The sequence below is a fragment of the Podarcis gaigeae genome (genome assembly GCF_964106915.1).
Source record: "Podarcis gaigeae genome assembly, chromosome: 9".
Taxonomy (NCBI): Eukaryota; Metazoa; Chordata; class Lepidosauria; order Squamata; family Lacertidae; genus Podarcis; species Podarcis gaigeae.
The window spans coordinates 44,001,543-44,028,819 of NC_139685.1; the positions used below are offsets into that span (position 1 = coordinate 44,001,543).

The window sequence follows — 27,277 nt, forward strand, 5'->3', positions numbered from 1 at the left end:
TAAATACATCTCTGGCTTATTTGTGGGGCCTGCCTGGTGTTTTTACACTAGTAGAATGTGCGCTTTTATTTAAAATGCATCTCTGGGTTATTTGTGGGGCATAGGAATTTGTTCATTCACACCCCCCCCATATAGTCTGGCCCCCCACAAGGTCTGAGGGACAGTGGACTGGCCGCCTGCTGAAAAAGTTTACTGACTCCTGTTCAAGACTACTGCAAGTTTAAAATGTTATTTTCTGGTACCTGCAGTTAGTTTTGTGACCTCTTTTTTAACGTGATGTCAGCTTAAGAGCTGCAAGAAACTTTTAAGGATGCTATTCTTTTTGCCAGTGGTGTTTTTGTATTTTCAGGATATAGATTTCTGGCCATGGAAAATGCATATAATACAAGCGCCAGCAGAGGAAAAGACTCCAAGGGAAGAACACTGAAACCTCTTTCATGATGCCAATACCGTCAGCTGACCACAGAATCTGCCAAAAGGTAGAAACAGAACATAAATCGGCATGCATTCCATGACCAGCTCCATATGGCAGAAGTTAATCCTCACTTACTTGGCACCTAAAAAAATTCACCTGCATTTTTAGCCTTTTATTCAGGTTCTAAAAGTCTATTATCTAACTTGAACAACAGCGAGATTGAGAGCTTTCCAAGGGCACCCCGTTAGCCATTGTGGGAAAGGGGATGCTAAAAGTAGATAGATCTTTGTTCTAATCCAGCAGCTCCTTATTCATTTATTTCCCACTGCTTATTCTCTATGGTGAATACAACTGGAGAATGCAGACTTGCAAAGAAAGGGTCAGGGCTCCTAAGCCTATAGGCTGCATCTTTTCAGATGGCAAACCACAAGACACAAGAGTTCTCACCAGTCCAGCCTAACCAAAAGCTCTCCTCTCTTGCTTATCTTTCTTGGCTGCAGCAACACATGTACTACTAATGCACCAATCCTCTTTTAAGCAGAACAATATTTTGGCTTAGATCCTAGGGTCTTAATTTAACCTCATAGATGAAATATTTCCTGTTCCTTCTTCCCTCCTGCAGCCACTGTGCTTCCTTCCCAAGCATCTCTCTGGAGGATTGAGGGGCCTCTTCTGAATGTGGGTTGGGGGCACAGGGAAATGCTGAAGATGGGGGGGGTGGGGTGGGGAAGAGAATTATTCTGTAAACTTCATTTAGTTTAGATCAAGCCCAGATTTGGAGTATCCCTGCCCTTCCCAGCAGCCCCATCACATTGTTCTGAAGTCCTTCACCCCCAAACCCTCCAGAAAGGTTTATGGGTCACAGATGACTGCAGAACAGGAAGTGTTTCCTCTATGAACTTCCGTAAGTTTACTTAACTTAGGATCGAAGCCTTTAATTATTAAAGCAAGGAAAAGCACAAGACATGTCAGTAAACAATTCAACATGCTTGTTTTGTATTTTTACAAATAAGCATGTTTAGAATCAGACTACTGTATTTACTTTTAAAATTTCTCTTACCAAGGTGCTCTAAACATTTCCTTTGAACTAATCCTGTACGATTATATAAATAAGATTTGTAAAGAGTACTCCATGCAAAGCTCATTGGATAGTTCTGATGGAGCACAGAGTGAAGGCATAAGGAAAATCTAGGGGGAGGTGGTGGTCTTAGCCAAACATTTAAAACTTTGTTTTATATCCATTATGTTGGCTTTTCGAAAAGAGGGATGAATAAGAGGTTTCCTGTTGTTGTTTAGTCGTGTCCGACTCTTCGTGACCCCATGGACCAGAGCACACCAGGCACTCCTGTCTTCCACTGCCTTCCGCAGTTTGGTCACTCATGTTTGTAACTTCGACAACACTGTCCAACCATCTCGTCCTCTGTCGTCCCCTTCTTCTTGTGCCCTCAATCTTTCCCAACATCTTGTGCCCTCAATCTTTCTTGTGCCCTCAATCTTCCCCAACAAAGAGGTTTCCTGCCACACCCCAAATATGTAAAGTTCAAAAGCATGAAAATGTCAGTTGCCAAAAATGTTTCATCTCAGCAATATGGATAAAGTTTCATTACCATCTTTTTTTGTATCCCACAAAAGCAGTGATGTCAATATATACAGAATAAAATGGAAGTCCATTTTGAACTGAAAATCACGAGCAACAAATGTATTTTTAGAACCATCAGACTTTACTTCTGGTGAAGCTAACACTTTCCAAAAACGTATTAAGTTCATATTAAACAAGAAATTAACATCTCATGTTCTACACTCTTCTGCAGCCTCAAAAGGTTTTGTACTTTGTTAAAGTACAAGGCACGTACAAAGTCTTTTCCTTCAAAACACAGATGTACTCCCTGAAATAATTTTAAAATCCTCAAAGCAATTAAAAATACTACAAACTTTGCATTTTTTTTACTTAATTCCCACCCCCTACAAGACCATGCACATTTGGAAAAATGATTTAACAAGCACATTAAAGTGACTTTTTAATATATGTACCTGTAATGCAAATATATTGAGTTTGAGTATTTCTTATCCTGGATTACATTGTTAGCACATTGGATTTTCATTTATTTTCAGGTTACCAACTCCAGAGCCTTTGAGGATTTATAGATTTATGGACAAATTAACCCCACCGCAAACACTGCTGGGGTTGAGTAACCATCGCTTTTTCAAAGAATAATTATTCTTTCATCAAGGGATTTGGGATTACATATTGCAAGTGCTTTTTACTAGTTCATCTAGTGTCATAAAAATCTTCTAACTCCTCTTTTGGAAGAATATCTTTCCATAAAAACAAGTGAATTTAAGAGGTAGATTTCTCCATGATGCACTTATTTATTTCAAATAAAAAAAGAGAGTTCTCTTTAGAACAAAGATCACATCTTGAAAAAAAAGCTTAGTACATTATTTAATACAGTTCAGTAAGAACAGTCCTAAGCAGTATCAGGAGCTGTTTGGAAACCAATGCATTTGATGCTTTCTTCCTAGAACACTAATCTGCCAAGAGTGCTAAACCCGCCTCCACCACCTCCGCCAGTTGGCCCACAGCTTCCTGGGGGGTCATTGTCATCAAATCCATTTGGCCGAAAGGAGCACGAAGCTGCAGCTGCTTGAAGGGCCTGTGTTCGAGCGCTAAGCTCCTGCTCCTGAAACAGACAAATAAACCTAGTTATGAACATTTAAGTTAATTTCAGAGTAAGGGGGGGCGCACGGAAATTTACATTAGGCACAGCTACACCAGTTTTGTTCAGCAGTGCTGCAGAATGCTCAAGCAGAAACTCAAAAGCAGAAGCAAGTAACAGAAGCAGAGATTATAATCATCATCAATTAATTAAATTTATATACTGCCCTTCATCCAAAGATCATGTGGTAGTTTACCATGTAAATAATTTAAGATTGTCCGTAACTTAAATGCTTTAAGTGGCAGGCATCATTAAAGGAATGAAAGCTAAATCAATTGTTACTTTTGCTTCCCCAAAATTACTTTTAAAGACACACACACACACACACCTGGAGGGCTGCTACTCGGTATATACAAAAGCTGCTTCTTGTGAAACAGCCTGAGGACACCCAAAGCTATTTCAATCACATATTCAAACACTGCCTGACAAATTTAAGTGCTACAAACTTTTAAAATGAACCCAAACCTATCATTCTTACAATCCTAGCAAGATCACGAAAGCTGTAGAATGACTTCAAAAGATACAGGTTGTATACTTTCAGTTCTCTTGCACATACTGGCCTGGTGATTAAAGCCTCAATACAATTCCCAGGTGAAGATATTGCAATGACTGTTTCATGGTGTACACCAATGGTGTTCATTAAGCTACTAGGGGTTATTAAGTTCATCAAGTACAAGTGTTACAGGAATTCTGTCTTTAGTAAGCGTACTTGAGCAATGTTGAGTTTTGATGTTGCTTGAGGGAAAAACGAGCAGCTGAACCCAAACCTGCATTTACACCATAGGTTTCATCATAAAATCTGATAAGGCTGAAGCCAACTCCTTATCAGTGTAAACTTGCTCTTGCAACCATGTTTAGCCAAGAAAAAGTTGAAGGCATGCTAATATTAGACCTAGCATTTATCCCAAAAGGTTTTAGAAAGTTGCGGTGTGTGTCACAAAATAGCCAATCGTTTAAGGAATACATTTTAAAAGGAATAAATTCCCTTCAAATACCCTCGAGAGTTCAAAAATCTCCCTATTAAGCTCCACTATAAAATGTTACCTGTGCAAAATAAACAACATGTTTATGCAAATCAACTGAGTAATTCTACAGTTATGAAATTAAATGAGTTAACTAAGCTGCATCTACATATCATAAACTATTTAATGCTGATACATCAAGGGTGGGGAGAATATGGCTCTTCAGATGTTGCTGGACTCTTAACTCCTATCCACCCCAGCCACCATGGTCAATAGTCAGGGTAAGGGAAGCTGCAGTACACCAGCACCTAAGGCCACAGATTCCCCATCCCTACGATACAGACTTCAGAAAGTTTAACAAAAATTATAGCTGTAACTTGTAAAGGATGAAGTGGTGCAGACTCTTTCCATGAAACACATTTGTTTGTTCCTTTCCTTTGTGCTTGTTTAGAAAATATTAAACCACATTTATTTTTGCATCACAACTGAGGTTACTTTGCATTGTTAAGATAGTCATACAGCAAATTGAATTGGCAGATATTCCAGCTTTTCTCAACTAAATAAAAATCAAGTTGCATTCTACAAAAATAATGTTTGGAAGCTTTTAAACACCTCCTTACTTAATGAACAAAGATTCATCCATGAATTTTCAGTGAAAGCCATTCCCCCCCCCCAATTCTTCACAGAAAACATCTGGTACTGCAACTACGTTGTTCTGTACAACGTATCATCAGAGCTACGTCTGCAAAATATTCACACTCAATGTCACATAGCATTCTTGTGGAAAATATAACAATAGGCTACACAACTGAAAGATCTACTAGGTAAAGGCTCAGTTCAGACATCACACTCAAACATGGCTAAGGAACCATAATAATGTTGGGTGAGATGTCTCAACTACTGAAGCCAGCTTACAAACTTGACAAGCCAAAAAACAATCTGAAGTGAGTTGCCAAACCATTGTGTGAAGAGATGTCAGCACTGTGCTCTTACCTCCAGAAGTGCTGCCCCATGTAGATGGAAGGGATCCAGCAGCTTGAAACCATGCAAAGTCTCTTGCATTTGTCTGCAAGCGACAGCCTTGGACTTATTGCATTAAGCTTTTACAGTACAATCATATACATGTCCACTAAGAAGCAGTATGTCCCACTGAGTTCAATGGTGCTTATTACAATGTTAAGTGGGTATAGGATTACAGTCTTAAGACAGCTGATCGCATTAACAATGTCTGCAACCTTACCTGCAAATATAGCTTATTGTCTTTTGTAATGGCATCCATAAGATCTTTCTGCAGAGGGGGATCTCCATTGACCCAGAGCCCATTGGTTGACTTAGCGCTAGGTGTACTTGTACTGTTCTGTTTTTTGTAAACCAGCACATAAGCAGTGTCCTTGGGGAATCTGCTCGTAATTTTCTGGACTGACTGAAATGAGGTAAATGTCACTCGGCTATCATTAAATAAAAACCACTCCTTTGACACCTCATTTTCATCCAGTTCCTTTTCAGCAGCTGCAACGGGAGCCTCTCCAGCCATCAAGTTGCTTTGTGGATAAGCTAAAGCCAGACTTTGGGTTTGATCACAAGATCCTAATGAAGGCCCTGAACTGGCAACGTTTCGGGCATAAGAATAATAATGCCCACTTTCAGATGATATGCCAGAATGCACAACTACAGAACTTATAACATAAGGGACTAGTTGAGGGCAACACACTTCTGCAGCACCAGAAGGCTTGAGTTTTTTAGCTAGATTCTCACCAGTGTCAGAAAATTCAACACCCATAGACCACACGCCCGATACAGGACTTAAGGGTGACGCAGTTCTTTTGACAGGTAACTCCAGAACAAGCGGCAAAGACACATTGTCTAAGATTTTGCGCCTAATGTGACATTTGGGGTCGTAGGAAAACCTTAGGAGAGTAAGAATGAGGTATTCTGGCTCCTCCACAATTTGCATAGTTTTTTCCGCATTCTGTAGAGAGGCACATTTTTCACAATAATATTTGTTATCCCCTTTAAGAACCTCGGGTGCCAGAAAATAATTCAGCAAGTCAGTAACTGAGGGAGTAGCTTCACTGACGTGTTTCCGCAAACTATCCCTGTTCTCAGCCTTGCATGGAAAAGGATCTTTAGTGTTTTCAGAGTTTGAATCAGTGGGAGGGTCTTTTGAGGTCCCATCATTTGTGACCATTTCACAGCAATCGCCAATTGCTAAACCATCAGCTGCTGTTTCTGCCACAGGACTGAATGCCCTAGTACTGACTTGTTCCATGCAGTCATCTTTTCCTTCAGGTGAATTTTCTGTACTTGGTGGGTCAACGTTTTCTAAGAATACAGGAGGACAGAAAGCAAGTGAAAGATCTGTGAAGGCTTCTTCTTTGTAAGAAGTACTTTTGCAGTTCAAACAACATATGCTTGTTTGCAGTTTCCCCCGAAACATTTTCTCTATTAATGTTCTTTCCTCTCTGCAAGGTTGTTTGGTAATCAGCTGCGTTTTGCTGGACACTTCCTGGACGACAGACTCTTCATTCATATCTTCCGAAAGCTTTCCCAAAGAAAGGGCTTTCAGGGTCCTCTCTTCTTCATGCAGCCTAAAGAGGAGAAATCAAATGAGATTATTTATTTCCCTACCAATTTCTCTTCATTGATTAAAGCATCACTGTTTTAGTTTGTGTGTGTGTGTGTGTGTCACACACAAATAACTGTTGGTACCAGCCTCGTGATTTACTTTTTACCCCTAATGGAACTTGATTAAGGAAGGAAACTGGAGAGTTATTTAGTATATTACATAAAAAAGTTTTCTGCGTTAAAAAAAAAATCCCTTGCAGGGATTCAAGAGTTTTCTAGAACAGACATAACTATTGATTGTAAGCCAAGTTGAATGTCTTACTGGAGAAAAAAAAAGGTTAGACTACAGATGTAAACACCAATGGCATGCATGCATGTTGGAGTTAAGAAGGGTAGTCAGCTATTTTGGCTTTGCAAATGCATGCTAATTAAAGAGACCAAACAAAACCTAGACCCCCCCCCCCAGCAGCAGTTCTCTACCACAGATATTCAGGGCCACATTCAATTAAACTAAGCAAATCACCCTTATGCAACAGGGTTACTCCTCCTCCTAATCAGGAGACCCTCCAGATCCATGTGGGGGGAGGGAGACAGGAGCAGTGTTTGAAATTCTCCAGGCGCATTTTGCATCTGGCTATTGACCCCTTGCTACCAAGTGAAGATGCCCAGGTGCCAGGATGGTGCCTGTCGTCTCCACCATCTGGATGTGCATGCCTGGGGATCCTTGGATCCTGATTGTTTTCCCACACTAGCAACACATCCTGTATAAATCTATCTGTTATATTTTATCTGCACAATCGGAACAAATTTCAAGAACTCAAATGACATATTGAAATATATGTTTGAACCATTTGGCCCCAAAATGGCAACTAGTCATTCCATTTTGGAGACTGTAACCCTGGTTTAAGGAACCATTTGGCGCCTAGCTTATATATCTGTGTTTCTAACACTGGACGGGAGAGCATGCCATTTGGCAAGCAGAGATGCTTGCACTGAAGGAAAGCTCATAATACTGTGACACTGAATTCCTCCCTCAGTTCTGAATCCTTGAAGATTGGGAATACTGTTATACCTTGCAATTCTAGGTAAAACTCTAGCACAAAAGAACTTAGAAATCTGTGATGGTATCTCTGGTTATTTTTCTCTGGTCAACAATGTGGATTTCAGAGCACCATACCTATCTAGCAGGAACCGGAGATACTCAGAGCAGTCCTGCTGGGACCTAGGGGTGAACCAGGGTGGCCTGGAAGCCTCAAAGAAAATTCGAGGAGCATAGGCTTCTCTCTGTATCAGGAAGCAAGCAAAATCAAGTGAAATGCAAAGTAATGACACCACTCTATGAAGCATTCCTTAATTTCTGCATTGGGACGCTCAAATAAATAGATTGCAAGTGCATGCAAGTATGACAGAATAAATCTCAGGTATAAAAAAAATCCATAGGTCTAGTGCACATAGTTGTACCTTCAAATCTATCTCTTACATAAAAATAATCTAGAACCTAAACAAATCTTTTTTCTACAAAATATGCAAGTAGACAAACGGCTTAAAGCTAGAAAAGTTATATGGGTGTAGCAAGAATATGAACTACTTCATCCCCCTTTCCTAATCTTTTCGGTGCAATATGTACAGCGATTTTTTTAGATGTACACAGCAGCCATACTTGGATGCTCATTTCTGACTTCACAAAGCAAGGTCTGAGAAGCTGGGAACAAACATCTGAAACTGGTGACAATCAAAAATTGCTACTCTGAAAATCTCAACTATGTTGGCTAGATTTTAACTATTCTGCACAGGTTTTTAGAACTTATAAAATTTCACTCATGGAAAATAAGGCTATTCTTTTCTTTTGGCTTAGAAAAGCTGAGAATATTCAAATATTCTATATGAAATATGAATGTATTTTTGTCTAGGTACATTCTGGTAGAACATTGAGACAGATGCAAGTTTTGGATATTATGGCTACAACATTCAGAAAATTAAAAGAGTTACACACACCTGAGTATGAGCCAAAAATGCAAATAGATGTTGCAACTTTCTCATTAATGTATTGCACCCATTTAGATTTAAAGATAATACGTGCCTCCTGAAGCTGCAAAAGAGAAAGAGATGAGATGACAATGGTTTCATGTTTCGTCATATACACAGTGTTTTGATGGCGCAGAAGAGATTTATCTGACATTAGCTTTGGCCAGTGTTTGCTTTTGTAATGCAGAATGGTCTGAATGACCCAGCACACTGGGCAATATCCAACACTAGTCCTACTAGAGTTGTTACAATGAAATCAGTGAAATCCTTTTATTCCACTGATTTAAAGTGGCCAACTCCAAGTATGACTTAGTCAGATTATAAACCATTATTCATACAACACATACCTTGTTTTAATTCAAACTGGATTTAAAAAAAAAATTATAGAAGGTGATAAGACTAAAAAAAATTTGGGCATTTTTCAAAAAACTCCCAATTGGTGATTTTCTTTTGAGTGCATAAACATCTATCAGGGAACAAAGTAAACAAAATTTTATTGCCATGATGACTTATGTAAATGGAATAATTTTTACCAATATTAACGTGAATACATGATGACATGCAGGATATAATGTGAACTCCAATATATTTGAGCCCAATGTTTGGTTAAGGAAAACTAATTTGGGCCAGTGGACCAATTTTGCCATGTTACCTAGTTCTTCACTGGCAATATCAAAACCATAATGATGTGCTCCGTTAATTATTATTTTTTTAAAATTCTTTAGTACAAACAAATGCCTGGGATTCCTCACAAGAGGAAGTTTAAACTTACTCTGTAGCCATGAATAATGCCTGAATCACACTGTTCATATAACATGTATTTCCTAAGTTAATCAGACCAGTCTTTCCCGTTTCAGATTTTCCAGAAAATCTAGACAGACAAGATTGCAAGGAACTGGATTGAGATGTCCAGGCACTCTGATTTAGTATCATTTTAATTTTCTCTTCACTGGGTTTGGGAAGGTCCTACAAGAAGGGAAAATTCAACACTGAGCATGAACAGCAACAACTTTAAGCACTTGTTTTCACAACAATACCTACAAAGTAGTAACAGTCACCCACATTGTCCTCACAACTCAGGCTCTTTACTCATGGTAATGCTGAAAAAATATCACAGTTGTCTTTGTGAGAACTGACAGTACAGTTGTTTGGCCAGCCATCAAAGATTCACTGTGAATGCACAGCCAAGAAAAATTACTAGAGGCTGTGTCTTATCAACTCTAAAGATAGTGTCAAATCAGAGACTTGTAGGTAATCTTTGATCTGTTTCTGCTATTTCTTTGCCACAAAGAGTGCCTCTCAAGCTGTAAAGTGTAGCAAAAACACTTGACAGCCTCTGTTCACCATAAGATGCATTTTTTAAAAATGATACCCCAACCAAAAGATACAACAGTCAAAGCCAAATATACTGCTGTGTGTGTTTTCTGCCTTTATGGAAGGTATTGTTCCACATCTTATGACAATGGTGGCACTATATATATTGATTTGATCTGAATGAAAAGTGGCATAGAAAAACAATAAATCAAATAAAAGTCAGTGTATACATTCTTCCACAATGCACAACACAAAGGCAATAGAAACAACATTTCTGATCAGGAAATATCTTGGTCATTTCAAACCACTTCCACTATCACTGAGTTAATACATGGTGACTTTTCCCTTCGATAATCACCAATAATCTTCAGTAACTCTTATGAAAATGCTCCCATAAAGTAAAGGTGCATATTACCATATTTGCTTTTTAGTGCTTTTCTGGATTAAGCAACCAGAGATCTTATTTTATTTTTTCACATCTTCCTAGCCAGTGATTTTTCTAGTTCTACAATATAATCCAATTTCTTCCCTCAATCAGAAAATGGCCCAGATTCACTGCAGAGCATCAAGACCACCCCTCGCTTTCAACCTGTAGGTAGCATTTAATTTATTTGCATTACCTTAATAGCTTCTAAAATAGGTTCATAGAGTTCTGGGAATCCAGAGTAATGATACATCATACAGTGTATTAGCTCACTCAGCTGTCCCAAGAATGTTGCACTGGAGGCAAGGCCATTGATTTTGAAAGATTTTACCAGCTTGTCCACATGAGGAACAATCTAATGTTAAGAGAAAAAGACCAAAGCATTTGCCCAAGTTCATCTGAAAAACTATGCTATTCCTATCTACTTGAATGCAATTAATGATTGATAACCATTTTAATAGTAAGGAGCAAAAGTTGTAATAGAAATCCCACAATTCCATTAAGATACATAAATCAGGATAGATAGCAACAGTGCATTAGTAATGCATCGTTCTTCTAAATCAGCCTTCCCCAACCTGCTGCCTTTCAACAGTTTTGGACAACAAAACCCCAAACAGCTGAAGAACAAATTTGGGGAAGGCTGTTCTAAATATTATGAGTGAAACATTTAATGGCCTGTATTGTTTACTGTCACCCTGATAACGTACAACCTGTTCTGTATTCTATGGATTTATCTTGGTATTAGCTTGTAGCTCCATCAAGAGTGGCTCACCTCCACCTTGCCCATAAATTCAAAATCTTAAAAGGAATTCACAATCAAAACAGTACGAATTAGAAAATTCTAGAAAAGCCTGTCTTCAACAACTTTTCAAGCAGGCTAGCTACATCTTTGACTCCCAACAGAATTTTAGAAACATCTTTATTGAATTATGTGCCTTCATATTACTATTTAAGTGAGAGGCGTTTAACCCCCCAGTTTGAAGGCCTGATCTGCCCCCCCCCAGCAATTCTGGCCCCTCTTGAGACCCCACAGATTTTGTTGGTGGCAGCAGGAAAAAAGATGAGTAGACACAGTGCTAGGGTGGGTGGAGTTGAGGACCCTGATGTCCCCTATCTCTAATCTGATGGGTGCATAATCTCCCTCCCTCAGATGATGTAGAAAAATTAGCTGAGATGGTTGTGTGCCTGTGTGTAGCCTGCACATTCAAGACTGTGGAGTAGCCGCTGGCATGAAGAGCTCAGAGGCCAACTGTGAATTTGGCCCTCAATACAGACTGTAGGAGGTGTTTAAAACATAACTGAACATCATGAACTGGCAGGAACGTTGAGGCATCTTGTGTGGCAGTGGCTCTATCTAACTCCCCTTGCCAAGTACTTGTGTACAGGTAAGTGTACAAGGAGTTCTCACAATTCTTAGTATCTAGTTCTATTTGTTTTAAAACTTGTTTTGTACAATATATCTTCAGCACAGAGCAGGATAAAACTGAAGTTGCAATACATGATGTGACTAGAAGAATAGACCTTATTATCTGCAGTACAGATGTGAAGTTGGCTATTATGGCTGGTTTGCAACAAGCCACAACCCACCCTCCAGTACGAACACAAGACTGCAGTCTAGGTTTTACAAAGAAAGCTATGGAAGTTGTTTGTAAGCAGTAGGTTTAAAGCTCAGACAAATGAAAACTTACCAAGTGAAAAGCCTCTGGAGAATGCTGAAAACTAAGCAACATGTGAGAAAGGACAGCCAAAGCACCAGGTCTCACAAGAGGAAACCAAAGTCGATTAAAAACCTTCAAAAAAAACCAAACACATCAGAATTGAGATATTCTTCAGTTTTCATTCTGTGTTACACAATATTTACACCAGTCTGGAATAAGCAGAAAAACTGTTCTACAAAAGCAACCATACCTACCATTTCAATCTTAAGCAAAGTAACATCAATAAGTATAGTAAACTTCTGGACTGCAGCCAGCCCTTTCAAGAGTGCTATGACCCAGGTCTCCACATGCTGAGCCAATGGCCAGGACAGCCATTCAATCATTCTGAAAAAAGATGGGGTGCTTGTTAGTATTTCAGCCAAAAAAGAAGAAGTTCTAACTATTTCATTGCCCCACAGTTTGTGTTGGTTTTCATATTATGACGATCACATTAAGTCACACCGAGAGTCGTGGCACTGCATAATTCTCTAGCCTTTGCAAACAACTTTCTCCAAGGTTTTGTGGCAGGGGGAAGTTCATTAATCTCAGTACTCAAACTGCAGTACTACACCACTTAGAAAATAAGAATTTATTTCATCAAGCTAATGGGAGCTTTTTCGTTTGGAGCGCTGTGTGGAATACTGTTGTACAAGTGTCATGAATGCAGATCAATGCTTTTATGCCCTCCCCATTTTCTGCCATTCTGTAAACATTTACCAATAAATGTCAAAGCCAACCAGTAGTCTTTATTAAACACTATCCTCATGTCCAAAGTTTTCAAATAAAACATTTATGGTAGAGATCTGAATTAAAAGAAGCAAGATCTTGACGTAATAGTTTCTTTTTTCCGACTGGTCCTTGCACAATGCTAAGATATGCTAGGAAACCAAAGCATTTAATGTAACATTTACTTTTCTTTCAGAAAGGAAAAAAAACCCTGTGCAGAAGCAGCAAGCGCATATCCCTCACTGGTACAACCAACAGCCAACAAACAAGGTGACCCAGCATTCCTTCAAGTTTGTGATTGCCTGCATTTAGCAATAGAAAGCAGAGATGTTGCTGTCGTTAGTAACCAATGACTTGGCTCAAAATATGAACCTTAGTGACTCACGGTACTCACTTTCAAAACAAACTGAGTATACAACCCCCAACCCAGAAATAAGTTTCTTCTTTCCAACCTTATGATGTCTATGTTTTTGCGAAAATGACATTTCTCAGAATTCTAGGTGCCTGGAAGAAGGGAGAAATAGACACCCCAATTTCTTTCTCTAGTGCCAAGGTGGAGGAAGATGAGGAAGGAAAAATATTTCTCCCACCACAGGAGCAGGAGCCAGATAAAGGATGTTGGAACTAACCAGGATGGGAACAGTTTTTTGGGGGAGAGATGGGGAAAATAACTTTTTCCAAGCATCTTGTACATTTGCTTATAACTGCTGCTCCCAACCAAATCAAGCCAGGGAGAGCTCACCCATGTTTAGCTGCAAACCCTGTAAAAGACCATGAATGCATAAAGGATGACAGGCTCTGTCAAGCAATTAACGTTTCTTCCAGCTCACCTAGATGCAGTCTTTTGTGATCGTTGACATTATACTACACATATCCTCATATTAGTTCAAGAGGTAAAAGAGCAGCCAACTTCTCTTTTTACTCCTCTTCATCTAGCTGACAAATATAAATGACTGCAGTTGCTCAGCTAGAAAGAAAAGGCAGGTGAAGCTGGCTGCCTCAGAAAAAATTCACCAACTGATGATGTATTTATCCTGTAGCCATGGGACTTGTCTCTTATGGTCTAAAAGAGTTGCCAGCACTAAAATTTAATGTGATAGGCAAATAAGATTTGTATGTGGGCTAGTAAAATACTGTGTGTGTGTTAGCTAGAAAATGTTGAGCACTTATTTGCAAGGCTATGTAAGTTTTAAAATCTATGGCCCACAAAGGTATAAGAATTTAAAAAATCAAAACCAAATAAATCATTTTCAGAAAAAAGGAAAAAAAAAACCAGTTAGATCCCTAGGTTTACTTAGCAGCCTACCATATATGTGTTGATTGACAGATGTTTGTTTGTCAGAAACTGTTGTTAATAACCATATGCATGTAGCAAAAACTTGCAGCCAGCACCATAATCTCCAAAGGCCCCAGAACGGCTACTAATAGGCTTAATGAATTCAGCCATTTGTTTGTTCTTAGCAATGTGATTAAGCACCATCTTCTTCATTTCTATTTATTGCCCCTTTTCAGCTGCTAGACTGGTATCCAGAATTTGATTTATTACATTTACAGATTTCTAAATGCTGGATGTCACAAGCATTGTCAATATTTGAAAAATACAGATAATCTGATGTTTAAGATTTCAGTAGCAGTTAGCTCTTCTTTGTAAGAAGACTGACTTGGATCCAGAGATAAACCTCCTCAAACAATAAGACTTTCCTGCCTGTTATATATTGGAGTCCCCTGAAAAGAAAATCCTAAAGATCAGGGGACATTCCAAAATGGGACTGAATGTGGTGCAGGGGACTAAAACAGAAAGGATAGACTTGCCAGAAAACCCTGAATGAAAGCACCTTTGTATAAAAGATACTGAGATTATACTCAGCATCACCACAAGCCCCAAACAATGCATTTTGCAACTCAATATAGATTCACATAGTGCTACTTTTGTCCTCTAAATGTCCAGCTAGGTTGTACAAAAATGTATAGAATTGTTTTATCTCAGTGAATGTGCACGATCATATGCATGCTTCATTGGAAGGAAATACCATTGAAGTCAATGGGACTTGCTCCCAAACAAATGCACATAGATGGCAGCTTTCATGTTGCTGGAGTGTACCCCATGTTCAAAATCACCTGTTTTTAAATAGCAGCAAATTTTACCCATCAACTTTTATCCAAAGGCCAGTAATTACTACTTGCTTCACAAAAGCTTACTAAATACTTACTAACCAAGAAGAACAAGATTATGCTGCTGAAAAGAAACAATATATAACTTATTATGACAAGGTAACTTCACAGGTCAGATTCTTTGGTGGAAACTGTTTTTACTTTAAAAGGCAGATTGCTGTATTAGGATACCATAATAAGTTCTTTGTCAATGATTAAACTGTACCACTACAGATTTTCCTGAGTCACAATTTCCAATTTTTAAAGATTTCATTCGGTTGCAAATATGTTAATGGCATTACTGTTTTTATGGCTGCAATATCTGACATCAGGGTTTGCATCCCTGATGAATCAGACAATAAAAACACACAACACAAATGGATGTTTATTTTTAGTACAAATATTTACAAAAAACATGGATGGCATGCCAGAACTTAGTAGAGACTTTTTCCCCTCTTCTCTCACAAAAGAAGGAATGCCTCTTCTAAGACTGTGCTTGCCACAACAGTGTCTAAAACATAGTCTAAAAACAAATGTTTTTTCCTCTTCAGAAAGTATATTGTTCATTTACCAATTTATGCAGATTGAATCTATCCATTAAAACTCACATGATCCAACAGCTATGAGGTTTTCAATTTGGGTAATGTTGTCATCCTCTTTTCTAACACAAAGACTATACCTGCACAAAGCTTGAGTCATACTTGCATCTTTTACATTTGGATCTGTGGTAAGGCTTCCGATGAGCACTGTAATCATCTGTAATGGGATATGCTGCACAAGACTTGCCAAGGCAACTGAGGGTTCAAAATCTACAATAGACAAATACGCAAGAAAGAAGTTTTATGCTTTGCTTGTACTCTTTTTCCTACTGAATTTTGAAACACATTTCAAGAATATATTAAAGTTCTATTACAACAGATTATTCAAGTTCTAAGCAACATATTAATCCATTCAAATATGTTTTTGTAAATTAAGCCCAGCAGAAGAATTTCTTCCTTTGGTCTGTCTTAGTATTTTCTAGGAATTTAAGTGATCAAACGAGAAGGAAACTTGGGTATTCCCCCACTTTCATCTCTTTGGGAGTAGTCCATCTGTATGTACCACATATCTAGCAACTTTTTGAATTCCAGAAATGTGTTGCTCATGAACAGAGCACAAACACGTGTGGGAAAGTTAATAGCCAAATAGTTAATATTCTGGAACTGAGGAAACATATGAAAAGCCTCTGCTGGATTAGGCCAGTGGTCCATCTAGTCCAGTATTCTGCTCTCACAATAGCCAACCAGGTGCCTACAGGAAGCATGAAAGCAGGACCTGAGCACAACAGCGCTCTCCCCTTTTAAGATTCCCAGGAAGTGGCATTCAGAGGCATATCACCTCCAACAAGGGAGGTAAAACATAAACCATTGTGGCTAGCAGCCATTAATATCCTTATCCCCTCTGAATCTGTCTAACCTCTTTGAAAGCTCTCAAAGTTGGAGGTCATCACTACTTGTGGGAGCAACACTTCATAGTTTAACTATGCACTGTATGAAGTAATGTTTTATAAGAATGTAAGAAAGGTGGTAAATTAGTTCTCTCTCTAGAGCATCAGAATTTTTTTCCAGTACAAACTGAAATATTTGTGATGCAAATTACTCTAATTTCTCTAGGAAAAATTCCAGGAAATTCACACCATTAGCCAGATTAAACTAATACTGAAATGTTTAAGTTAATAGTGTTATCCCCAATATCTGTTTCAGTTAAAGTTATAACTTCTTTTTTTATACTTCAGCATGCTGTAAGGTTAGCACAAGCCACTCTATGACTTCAGCCGAGTTTCAAAGTTATCTAAAAGTAACGAAACAGCTAACTAAAGACAAAGACTTTCTCTCTGCAAGAGTTGTCAAGGAAGAGACTCAAGCTGCTCTCTGAGTTCTGTCCAAACTTGGCTAAATATTAAGCACCAAATGCACAATGATTTTTGGCCCAAGAGGGAAGGACTACAAGGAAGATGTGGCTCCCTGATCTAATAGCTAGTATGTCATGGACCCATTGCTTTTTAAAACTCACCTACTTTGAAAAAGGTTACATAAATTTTAAGTGCTTTACTTATTACTTTATCTACACTTCTTGTTGCCTTACACTTTGGCCCAATACAAATGTTACCTTTGAAACCCAGGAGCAATGACCTTTTCCAGAAAAATGTGCAAACAAGAACCACAGGAGAACTGAAGATAAAGCCATGACTTGCTCTTGCATCACCACTCCTTTAACTAATGCAACCACAGAGCTTTATTCTTGTTTACACATGTTGCCAGAGCGGCCTAGGATGACATTAGGGAGAATGCTGCTCATGTTGTACAGTGGTACCTCGGGTTAGAGATGCTTCAGGTTACAGACTCCGCTAACCCAGAAACAGTACCTCAGGTTAAGAACTTTGCTTCAGGAGAAGAACAGAAATCACGTGGCGGCGACGCAGCAGGTCCCATTAGCTAAAGTTTCAGGTTAAGTTACAGATAGGTAGCCGTGTTGGTCTGCCATAGTCAAAACAAAAAAAAATTCCTTCCAGTAGCACCTTAAAGACCAACTAAGTCAGTTCTTGGTATGAGCTTTCGTGTGCATGCACACTTCTTCAGATACACTGTGTATCTGAAGAAGTGTGCATGCACACGAAAGCCCATACCAAGAACTGACTTAGTTGGTCTTTAAGGTGCTACTGGAAGGAATTTTTTTTGTTTCAGGTTAAGAACGGACCACCAGAACGAATTAAGTTCTTAACCCGAGGTACCACTGTACAAGGAGAACATTTGGCGATAACTGTATGGGTGAGAGCACAAACCTACTTCTTGCTCTTCCTAAGGTGATACCCCTGCAAACCCCAGAGGGGCACTGAAGCCCGTGCCTTACCAAGCGAAAAAGCAACTCACCAGTGGAGGAGATGATGGCAAAGAGCTCCTGTAAGGAGGGCAGCAGCGTGTCGGGCTCTGCCTTCCAGATGCTGCGCAGGAGGCCGCTGACTTGGGTGACCTGGGAGACGTAGAGGCGCAGCTCGGCCTCGCGGGTGCCCTGCGTCTGGAAGTGGGCGATGCTGCGCACCAGCTGCTGGCAGAAGGCGAGCGCGGGCTTCCTGCCGCGGGGCAGGCACTGCGGGAAGTCGCTGAGGAGCTGGCAGAGGCGAGCGCACAGCGGCGCCGGCGGCCTCTCGCTCACCAGGCGCAGCGCTTCCCCTTGAAGCAGCGCGAAGAGCTCCAGCACCGCCGGGCAGCTGATGAGCAGGCGCAGCCCCACCTGGATGTAGTCCAGCACGGCCGGGTCCAGGCTAGGCCCCAGGCCGGGAGCCACGACGGGGAGAGGCGGCGGCGGCGGCAGCGCCGGGTCTCCCCCCTGGAGCAAGGCCAGCACCAGCCCGCGCGTGAAGAAGGCCTCGAAGTCGTCGCGGTGGTGGCGGGCGTAGGCCTCGAGCACCTGCCGCCCCACCTGGCGCTGGAACTGGTCGGGGCCCTGGAGGATGAGGCGGGTGCTGAGCGAGAACATGGCCCGGCACTCGGGCGCGCTCTGAGGCGTCTCGGCCGACTCCACCACGCGCCGCACGATCACGCGCTTCAGCGGCAGCGGGTGCGAGGAGCTCACCAGGCCCTCCAGGATCTTGTCCATGGCGAGCGCCGGCCCACCATCGGGCGACCAGGCCCCGCCGGCCCTTCTCTTCCGCCGCCCCCCTCGTCACCCCCCCGGCCGGCAGCGGCGCCTCAACATCGGCCCCAGCCCGCCTTTCTCGGCAGGTTTCGAAACACCGGTACCTCAGAGGCCCCGGACGCCGGGAAGAAGCATCTGACCCGGAAGCGACGGAGCGGCGCACAGTCACGCCAGGCAGGAAGTGGAATTACTCGGAACGCACATAAACAACCGGCGGAGCGCTCGTTTTTTCTCCGTAAGCCCTAGCAACGCGCATGCGCCCATTCCGCCGCGGAGGGCGTGCTGCGGCCCTTGCGCTGCGGACCAATCACAGAGCTCGTGTAGATGGAGAGGCGGAGCCGCGCGATAAAAGAGGGAGGGGCGAAACCTGAGGAGGAGGAGGAGGAGGAGTTGAAGGGGCGGGGCTCTGCTGGTCACTTGAAATGGTTGGTGGTCTGTCAAGCGCCCTCGCGCCTCTTCTCTAAAGCAGCGCGTCGTGGAAAAGTAAAGCAGGGGCTCAGGACTCAGAAACAGCTCTCTGGTGGGCTGTATGGTACTTCAGACAGCAAAGGTCTCGTCTGGTTTGTTTTGTTTTAAACGCTCTCCTATGTGCAGCACTCCTCTCAAGTGGAAAATTAGCCCACCAGGGAGAGAGTTGGGTTTTCTACCTTGGGGGATATGGGGATTTCTACCTTAAGAAGAAGAAAACTGCCCTGGATCAGACCAAAGGCCTGTCAAGTCAAGCATTCTGTTCTCCACAGCGGCCCAGCAAATAAGAAAGAGATGGTTCCTCAGGGGCAGCTTGTCTCAAAGGCTTCTTCCTCCATTGGAGGCTTCTTAGTGGAATGAGGAGAAAGGGTTTTTTTTGGGGGGGGGTTGCCCTCCCCTTGAAGTCTCCTTATACCTGCCCCTAATCTGTTTCAAAGCAGTTAGAGACCCTTTCAAACAGTGTGAGAGGATACAGAGAGAAGGTATTTTATTATTTAAGGCATTCATATGCCTCTTACACCTCTTACAAATACTAATGATTATCACAGTATTGTTCGCTCTGACTGGTCTGACCTTGGTCTTAGGTTGGGCTCTTTCATTCCCTCAATCCACAAAGATCTATTTAGTTAGAGATGCCAGGGACTGAACTTGGATTGTTCTATGTACAAAGGACATACCCTTATCGCTGAGGTATGACCCCCTCCAGACCAAAAGTATTGCCTTGTTCTCATTTTGGAATTTGTCATATAGCAGCCACTGCCATTTCTCAAATATTGAAAAGAGCAGGCAAGGAATATATTTTATTGTAGTAAGGCAGTAATTTTGTTACATGACCTGCTTTGTTTCTGGGGTAGGAAGCTTCTTTTCCAAAACTTCCCTTTTATAGATGTGAGCTAGAATTTGGGTGAATTTCACCCTGTAGCTAAGCTGCATTCTTAAAGCACCCTCTTCTCCATGCTGTCTGACTGATCTAGAAGATTCAAATGTGCGAGAGATTGATTCTGTCCTGCATTTTGTACCATGTTAGCCTATATGGTTAAAATCTAGTACATTTGGCAGAAAATAGTAACAGTTACACTTTCCCTTACATTTCACTTCAAAGTTTTTAACTGTGTGAGCCAGCTTGGAACAAAATCACACAGAACACACTCCTCATCCAGTAGGCCCTGTATTAGATGTAAGCCAGAGTTCTCACACCGTAAGTGAAAATTGTGAGGGGAAAAAGATGAAAGAATTTTGCAGGTAGGTCGCTAGGTAGTGAGCAGCTCATGATGTGAACAAATGTGGCATAAGCTGCTAAAAAGGAATGTCAGGACCTGGACAAAGAACAACACAATACTTGTTTTCTGAACAGCAACAAAGAAAATCAGTTGCTCGGTCACTTAAAAAAATGATTTGAGAGTTGCACCATTGCCTCAAGCAATTGTATCATATGTTTTTCTCATGTAACTAGTGTAGGGATGCCATGTGATAATAATTACTTTGTAGGTGGTATTTGGAGGTTAATCATATACACAGTACTTTGAAGGCTAGTGCTCATCACTACTAGTACAACTCAGCAAAGCATGACTAATATTTGCACATGGCTTCAGTTCCAACCATCATATAAATCCCTCCTATCTAATGTGTTGATTATGCTTGTCATTAAAAATACAGGCAGTCCATGTAGCATCTTAGTTCTAAGTGTTACATATGGAGTACTTTTTTAAATCAGCCATGTACCCCACACATCAAAATGAATTTATTCTTTTCATTGCCTCACATTTGTTCACAAAGCACAATCCTATCAGTTGTCCAAACTGTGTAAAACTTGCTTGCTCGGTTTCATAAACACATGATTCTTATTCACCACTGATAATCACTGGCTTCAGTCCCGTGATTCACATGAAAATTGATATATGTCCATTTGAAAACAAAGGCTTGACAGCTCTAATTGTGGAAATCAATTGTGTGCGGTCTCTGCCTATGCAGTGAGCTCACTTGGATCTGTTCTCTGCTAAAGTTGTGAAATATAATGGAATTAGCATTGTATTTACTGTGCACAAACATGTGTTTGAGGGCAGCTATTTAAATTGGACAAATGCACTTATCATTCACGATAGAGAAGTAGTATAGAAGATCCTCATTTTTCAGTCTCCTTACGAGGGTTTCATATGGAAAGGAAGTGACAATAACTTCACCACACCTTCTGTAGTGTTTCACCATTCTTCCCACTCTTTCAGACCACCAAAATAATCTATGTAATTTAAACCATAGACATATAGGAAGCTGCCTTATACTAAGTCAGGGGTCGGCAACCTAAGGCCTATGGACCACAAGCGGTCCATGGGGGTCATTTAACTGGCCCATGGATCCCCACCACCCACTCGGGGACCCCCGCCACTTGCTCAGGCGGCTCCCATGTGCGGCACTAAACTGGCACAGCGCAGAGCAGGGACTGCCTTCTGCGATGCTGGCCTGCTTCCCATTGGCTGCAGGAAGCTCCTGCAGCCAATGGGAAGCTGCACATGAATCCTCCATGCTGGAAGGAGCGCCGGAAATAGCGTTTGTGCATGTGCGCGCACACTCCAGCTCACTGTGGCGTCTGCGGGACCTTAAACCAGCCAAAGCCGCAAAAACTTTACTGACCCCTGTACTAAGTTATATCACTGGTTCATCTGAAAGAAATCCAGAAACTGAAATTGAAGAAAGATTTGCCCATCCTTAGTCCACACTGACTTCACAGTGGCTTGAGAGGCTTTCAGACCCAAGTCTTCTCTAGCCTTACAGAAATCTGCCAGAGATTGAGCCTGGAACTTTTACATGGAAAGCATGTGCTCTTTGGGCCATTGGGCACATTTGGAAATCTAAGAAACTACCAATGGTACAACAAAATACCAATTTTACAGAAGAAAAGGCAAAGAGGCAAACCACCTACAACCTCCAAAACAAATAAAATGCAGATTAAAAAAGGCAATGGGGGGACCTTTAAAAATTGGGGCCATGACAGGAGGCCTTTGTGGGTGCTAAAAGAAATGTCTCTGGGTGCCATAGTACCCACGAGCACTATGTAGGGGACCCCAGCTCTTACCACAAAGCAGTTACATTTTCTTTGATGGACAGTCTGCTTCCAGGTGACTGAGCAACCAGTGAGAGCTGGTTGGATCATCAGCCAATCAGGAGAGAGAGACTGGAGTTTCAGTGAGATGCTGACAGTTTAATATCCAAACAGGAAATTTCTTTCTGGGTGGGCTCAGATAGAGACTGTTTGTCTGCCCACAGTCAGTCCATATCTGAGTGGGATTAATCAGGCAGGGTAACTCGGTTTTGATTCCCTGAAGGAAACGTAAATCCTAGAAGAGGCTGAGTAGGTGCTGCTGCTGTTTTGAACACTAATAGCCATTCTAGGTGGGAAAAATCAATGCAAGGCCTCGTTTGATCAAAAGTTTCTCAGTAAAGTGTTTGCATCTTTAAATATATTTTGTTCCTCACATGGAAACCATCATATGTTAAACCCCCCCTAGAGTGCAATTAACTAAACATACAGTTTTGTTCCAGTAGTGGCTCTTCATACCCTGAACCTTTGGGTGGGGTGTGAGTGAACCATAGGCAGCCTTCAAATAAATATATTACCTTGTAGCGGTTAATCTTAAATCCTACCACAAATAGTTAATAAGAGACCTCTACTGTATAATAATAGAAAGTGTTTTGTCTATGAATGCATCCCAAGTATTGGTTATGTTGCCCAGCACCCAATTTCACTGAGGGCATCTGTCATACCTTCCTCCATAATATAATTCCTTATCATTCCACAAGCTGGCAGTACATTTCACAAGCTAGGAAGGTGACTTTCTAGACTACACAATGTTGGCAGTAGTACAGCTTGGGTGATAATAAGAATATCATCTCTGCCAAGGGAAGGAAGGCTACACGCATCCACTTTATTATGTTAATAACTGAGACTAGTGAAAATGATTTCCAGATTGTAACTGCAACATACAGTGGTACCTTGAGTTACAGACGCTTCAGGTTACAGACTCCGCTAACCCAGAAATAGTACCTCAGGTTAAGAACTTTGCTTCAGGATGAGAACAGAAATTGTGTGGCTGTGGCAGCAGCGGGAGACCCCATTAGCTAAAGTGGTACCTCAGGTTAAGAACAGTTTCAGGTTAAGAACGGATCTCCGGAATGAATTAAGTTCTTAACCCGAGGTACCACTGTAAATGTAAAAACCTCACAGTCACCTTGCAAGCTTCTGCTGGAAGGCAGGATAGAACTATTTTAGAGAAACACAAACAAGTATCCTGCCTATTAGTTGGGATAATATTTCAGAGCTCCCAAGAGAAAAACTGGCAGTCCAAAACAGGGGTGGGGAACCTCAGGTTCAGGAGCCAAATGCCCCTGTGAACTCTCTTCCCCTGCTACACCTCTTGCTGGCCTGCTCCACTTTCTCCTTGTGTGCATTTGCCTGGCTGGAATGTGCTGTTGAACGATGATCATGCATCTTACATGCATGGATGGTGACGTGCATGTAGAAACCTCAGGATTTTGCATAGCTCAAATATAGCCTATTGTACAAGGCAAGAGTCGCATCTGCTGTTCCACCCACTTTTTGCCTCTGGCCACAACTGATATGTGGGCCCCACAGAAGTTGCCTATGGGGGGGATACGGCCCTCAGGCTGAAAAATATTTTCTACCCCAGGCCCAAAGCCTTAGAAATGACAGTATCTCTCCTGACACCCAGCTGGGATGAGTCATATCCTTGGTGTGGCACAGATAGAGGTTTCACACTACAGCAGAGTTCCTGTGTGAGATGTGAGGCAGAGAGAGACTACAGCATTCTGCTTGCCATTCAGTAAGATTAGATACTTTGTACAGTTTTGGTGGTCCAAAGGAAGGGGAAAGTCAGCCCAGAACTCATCCTTTCATTTTCCTTGTCTCAACTCCACCCTTGTGCAACAAGACAGTATCCTCAGCTGTACCTGAGAGCAGGAAGCTAGCTTAGGGGGTACAGGGCAGACTGATGCACACACAGCTCTTGTAATATCACTGCTGCTTCCCAGCATCTGCTACCTGAAGCAGATGCCTCAATCTGCCGAAGGATAGGGACATTCCTGCAAATGCAAATCCTTTTATGACACTTTTGACAGGAGTTTTGACACCAGATCCTATCTGTGTAGTAGAATGTAGGCTCAGGTTCCACAGCTCATAGTAGCATCCTCTAAATGAATCCTTTCACTTTGGTTTTAATACAAACCAGATTCTGTGCTCCTAGGTCTGTTCTAGGGAGACTTTTCTAAAATTAAATTATTCAGATTGCCCTTCAAAGAAAAAAAACCACCTCTTGGTTATAAGCCTATATATACACACTTGACTCTTTGAACTCAGTGGGCCATGCTTCTGAGTAGACTTGTATAGGATTATGTTTACGTCTTATATTCATCACAACATAATGAGTACTTATCAATTCTGGAGTGGGGGAATCTTGCTTTCTGTAGTACTGTATCAGTTTAGTGGTTTTTTATAAATATTATTTGCTTCATGAGACTTCTTTTTAATATGGTACAGTTGTGAACATTAAAGCCTCCAGTTTTTTGTAAGCATATGGATTGCAGTTCCAAACACAAGGCACATCTTATTTAACTCTCCTCTTATCCACAGGATATAGGATTAGGAACCCACTATTGACTTGCTGTTAGGACTGAAGGATGAGATAGCTCTCTGCACTAGTGAAACATTATTTGGTCTTCCTGACTACAATCTGTATTTCTGCCATTCTACCAATACTGATTGAGAGATGTTTCTAACTTGGATGCCCCTGTGGCTAAAGGGATGAGTGAACATGCACATGCAGATATTGGCATTTAGCCCCCATAGAATTCTATTTGCATTTCTTATGATGCTTCTTCTTGTCCTACAGAAGGTAGAACCTAGGTTTTCCCATATTAATCCATAACTGTACCCCTTGCAAGTTCAGATTCAAATTTGGGGAAAGAAAAGCAAGGAGAAAACAGTGCCTTCCCCAAAACCAGGAGACCAGGTCCAAATCCTCACTTGGCCATGAAGCTCATTGGGAGGCCTTTGGCCAGTCACTGTCTCTCAGCCTAACCTGGGCTTGGTAGGATAAAATTGAAAGAGGGAGAACCATGTATGTCACCTTGAGCTTCTTGAAGAAAAGTAGGATATAAATATAATAAATCAAAGTATTTAATGAAAAATGAACATGTCAGTCTCATGGGCTCATGCTACAGATATATCATCACTAGATAATGAAATCTCTGCTGGTACATTTTGTCTTAATTTACTGCTTTATTTTCCATCACCTCTTCTGAGTGGTAATTTTTATAGTTATAAGTAGTGTAAAAATCATAACAGGTTTCCAAAGTATTTCTCATCCTTTGTAAGATTGCTATTTACCAAGGTCAAGTCTTTTCTAAGCTTGTCTTAATACTCCTTTGTCCATAGTTTTACCCCTTGTGTAATATTTACAGCATTAAATATAACACCTTGGATCCATAGGCTGCAATTACCAATGCCTGTGAACCAGGCTACACCCAAAGCTTCATCTATTTTACCTTTGGTCCACTTAACATAGGCTATGTAGGGCCTCCGGATTATCTAATCTGTTGGTTTTCTGAACAGGTCTAGCAACTTCTTGGGTACTTTATACTGTGTCACAAACATGTATGCCATACAGAAATTATATCTAAACCTACCGTAAAAATATGCCTATTCCCTTTTTGGCCCAATCTTCCATTTTCTTGTCTGGATGATCTCAAAATAATCAGCATGCAACCTTGGGTTTATGAGCTGGGCATTTGTATATCCTTGGCAATGATGGAAAGAAAGACTGTCCAGAATTAACAGCAGGCATGGTGTGAATCTTTAATCCCAAGGACTCTTCTTTGATAGCTCCCAAAATTTTGGTTCTAATGGTTCCCAGGTTTTAAAGCCTAAGCTCCTCCCCACTAATTAGGGCCAGTCTCATAGAATCACAATCTGTTTAACCTGCTGGGCATAATTTTGTTTGTGGATAATGGGAAAAATATGCATGCATTTGTTATGAAGATTATTCATGACAACTCATCATTAGAATACTTCTGGTGATGAGCATCAGGACTCAGAATTACTGTGTTGTTAAGCACAAATGGGCAAAGTGTCAGTTGCCAAAGAACAACTTTCACATAAAGGTAAAGGTAAAGGGACCTCTGACCATTAGGTCCAGTCGTGACCGACTCTGGGGTTGCGGTGCTCATCTCGCTTTATTGGCCGAGGGAGCTGGCGTACAGCTTCCGGGTCATGTGGCCAGCATGACTAAGCAACTTCTGGCGAACCAGAGCAGTGCACAGAAATGCCGTTTACCTTCCCACTGGAGCGGTATCTATTTATCTACTTGCACTTTGACGTGCTTTTGAACTGCTAGGCTGGCAGGAGCTGGGACCGAGCAACAGGAGCTCACCCCATCGCGGGGCTTCGAACTGCCGACCTTCTGATCGGCGAGTCCTAAGCTCTGTGGTTTAACCCACAGCGCCACTCACGTCCCCAAAATTTCACATAGCAAGTGGCTAAATCCATTCTGTCTTGCTGATGGCCACTGTCCTGTGATCTTTGGGTGAAGGGTGATATTTCAATTTTGATGATGATGATGATGATGTTGTTGTTGATAATGATGATAATAATAATAATAATAATAATAATAATAATAATAATAATAATAGTTTTTCTTCTCCTATTCCCCTCCCAAACCTACCATTTCCATAGTACTATAACAACCAGTCCCTCTTCCCGGGGAAGTTGGGGAACTTCAGCTCTGTCAGGCAAATAAGGGTCTCCTAACAACTCTCAACACCTTTAGCAAACTACATTTCCCAGGATTCTTCGGGGGAAGTCATTACAGCTTTAAATGTATAGTGCTGATGGCGCCTTTGTTTCAGTGTCACTAATGATTTAGATAACAAAGTTCCTTATCTCAAAATGGGAACTAGTGCTGATACAGTAGTGTCCACCATCATGACTTTGCTGGTCTAGTGTCTTGGACTGACTCATGATGATGTCAGCACATTACCACAAACTGTGACACCACAGTGACACAACTGCCCTTAGATCTGACCCTAAACAATTATTTTCCAGGTAGCAACACATAAAGAATGACTGTCAA

General features: G+C 41.3%; 1 protein-coding gene and 1 long non-coding RNA gene across 4 annotated transcripts in view; one reads left to right on the forward strand and one right to left on the reverse strand.

The window, feature by feature from the left end:
- Positions 1-2,117: 2,117 nt before the first annotated feature.
- On the reverse strand, positions 2,118-26,029 carry USP38 (ubiquitin specific peptidase 38; the record flags this gene model as incomplete). Of its 3 annotated transcripts, XM_083757258.1 has the most annotated exons (10): positions 2,118-3,096; positions 5,335-6,682; positions 7,837-7,943; positions 8,655-8,748; positions 9,457-9,650; positions 10,619-10,777; positions 12,111-12,212; positions 12,335-12,464; positions 15,676-15,805; positions 17,906-18,819. In XM_083757258.1, 10 exons carry the CDS (start codon positions 18,630-18,632, stop codon positions 2,935-2,937), a joined length of 3,153 nt encoding a protein of 1,050 aa, XP_083613384.1. In that variant the 3' UTR covers positions 2,118-2,934. The 3 variants fall into 3 exon arrangements, with proteins under 3 accessions (XP_083613384.1, XP_083613386.1, XP_083613385.1); XM_083757260.1 differs by lacking the exons at positions 15,676-15,805; positions 17,906-18,819 and adding an exon at positions 25,836-26,029; XM_083757259.1 differs by lacking the exon at positions 12,111-12,212 and having other exon boundaries at positions 17,906-18,632.
- Positions 15,801-27,277, forward strand: part of LOC310853094 — a 29,863-nt gene continuing 18,386 nt past the window's right edge. The window contains exons 1-2 of the long non-coding RNA XR_014568531.1: positions 15,801-17,482; positions 17,720-19,221. This is a non-coding gene — a long non-coding RNA (uncharacterized lncRNA). The remainder of the gene's footprint in view (positions 17,483-17,719; positions 19,222-27,277) is intronic.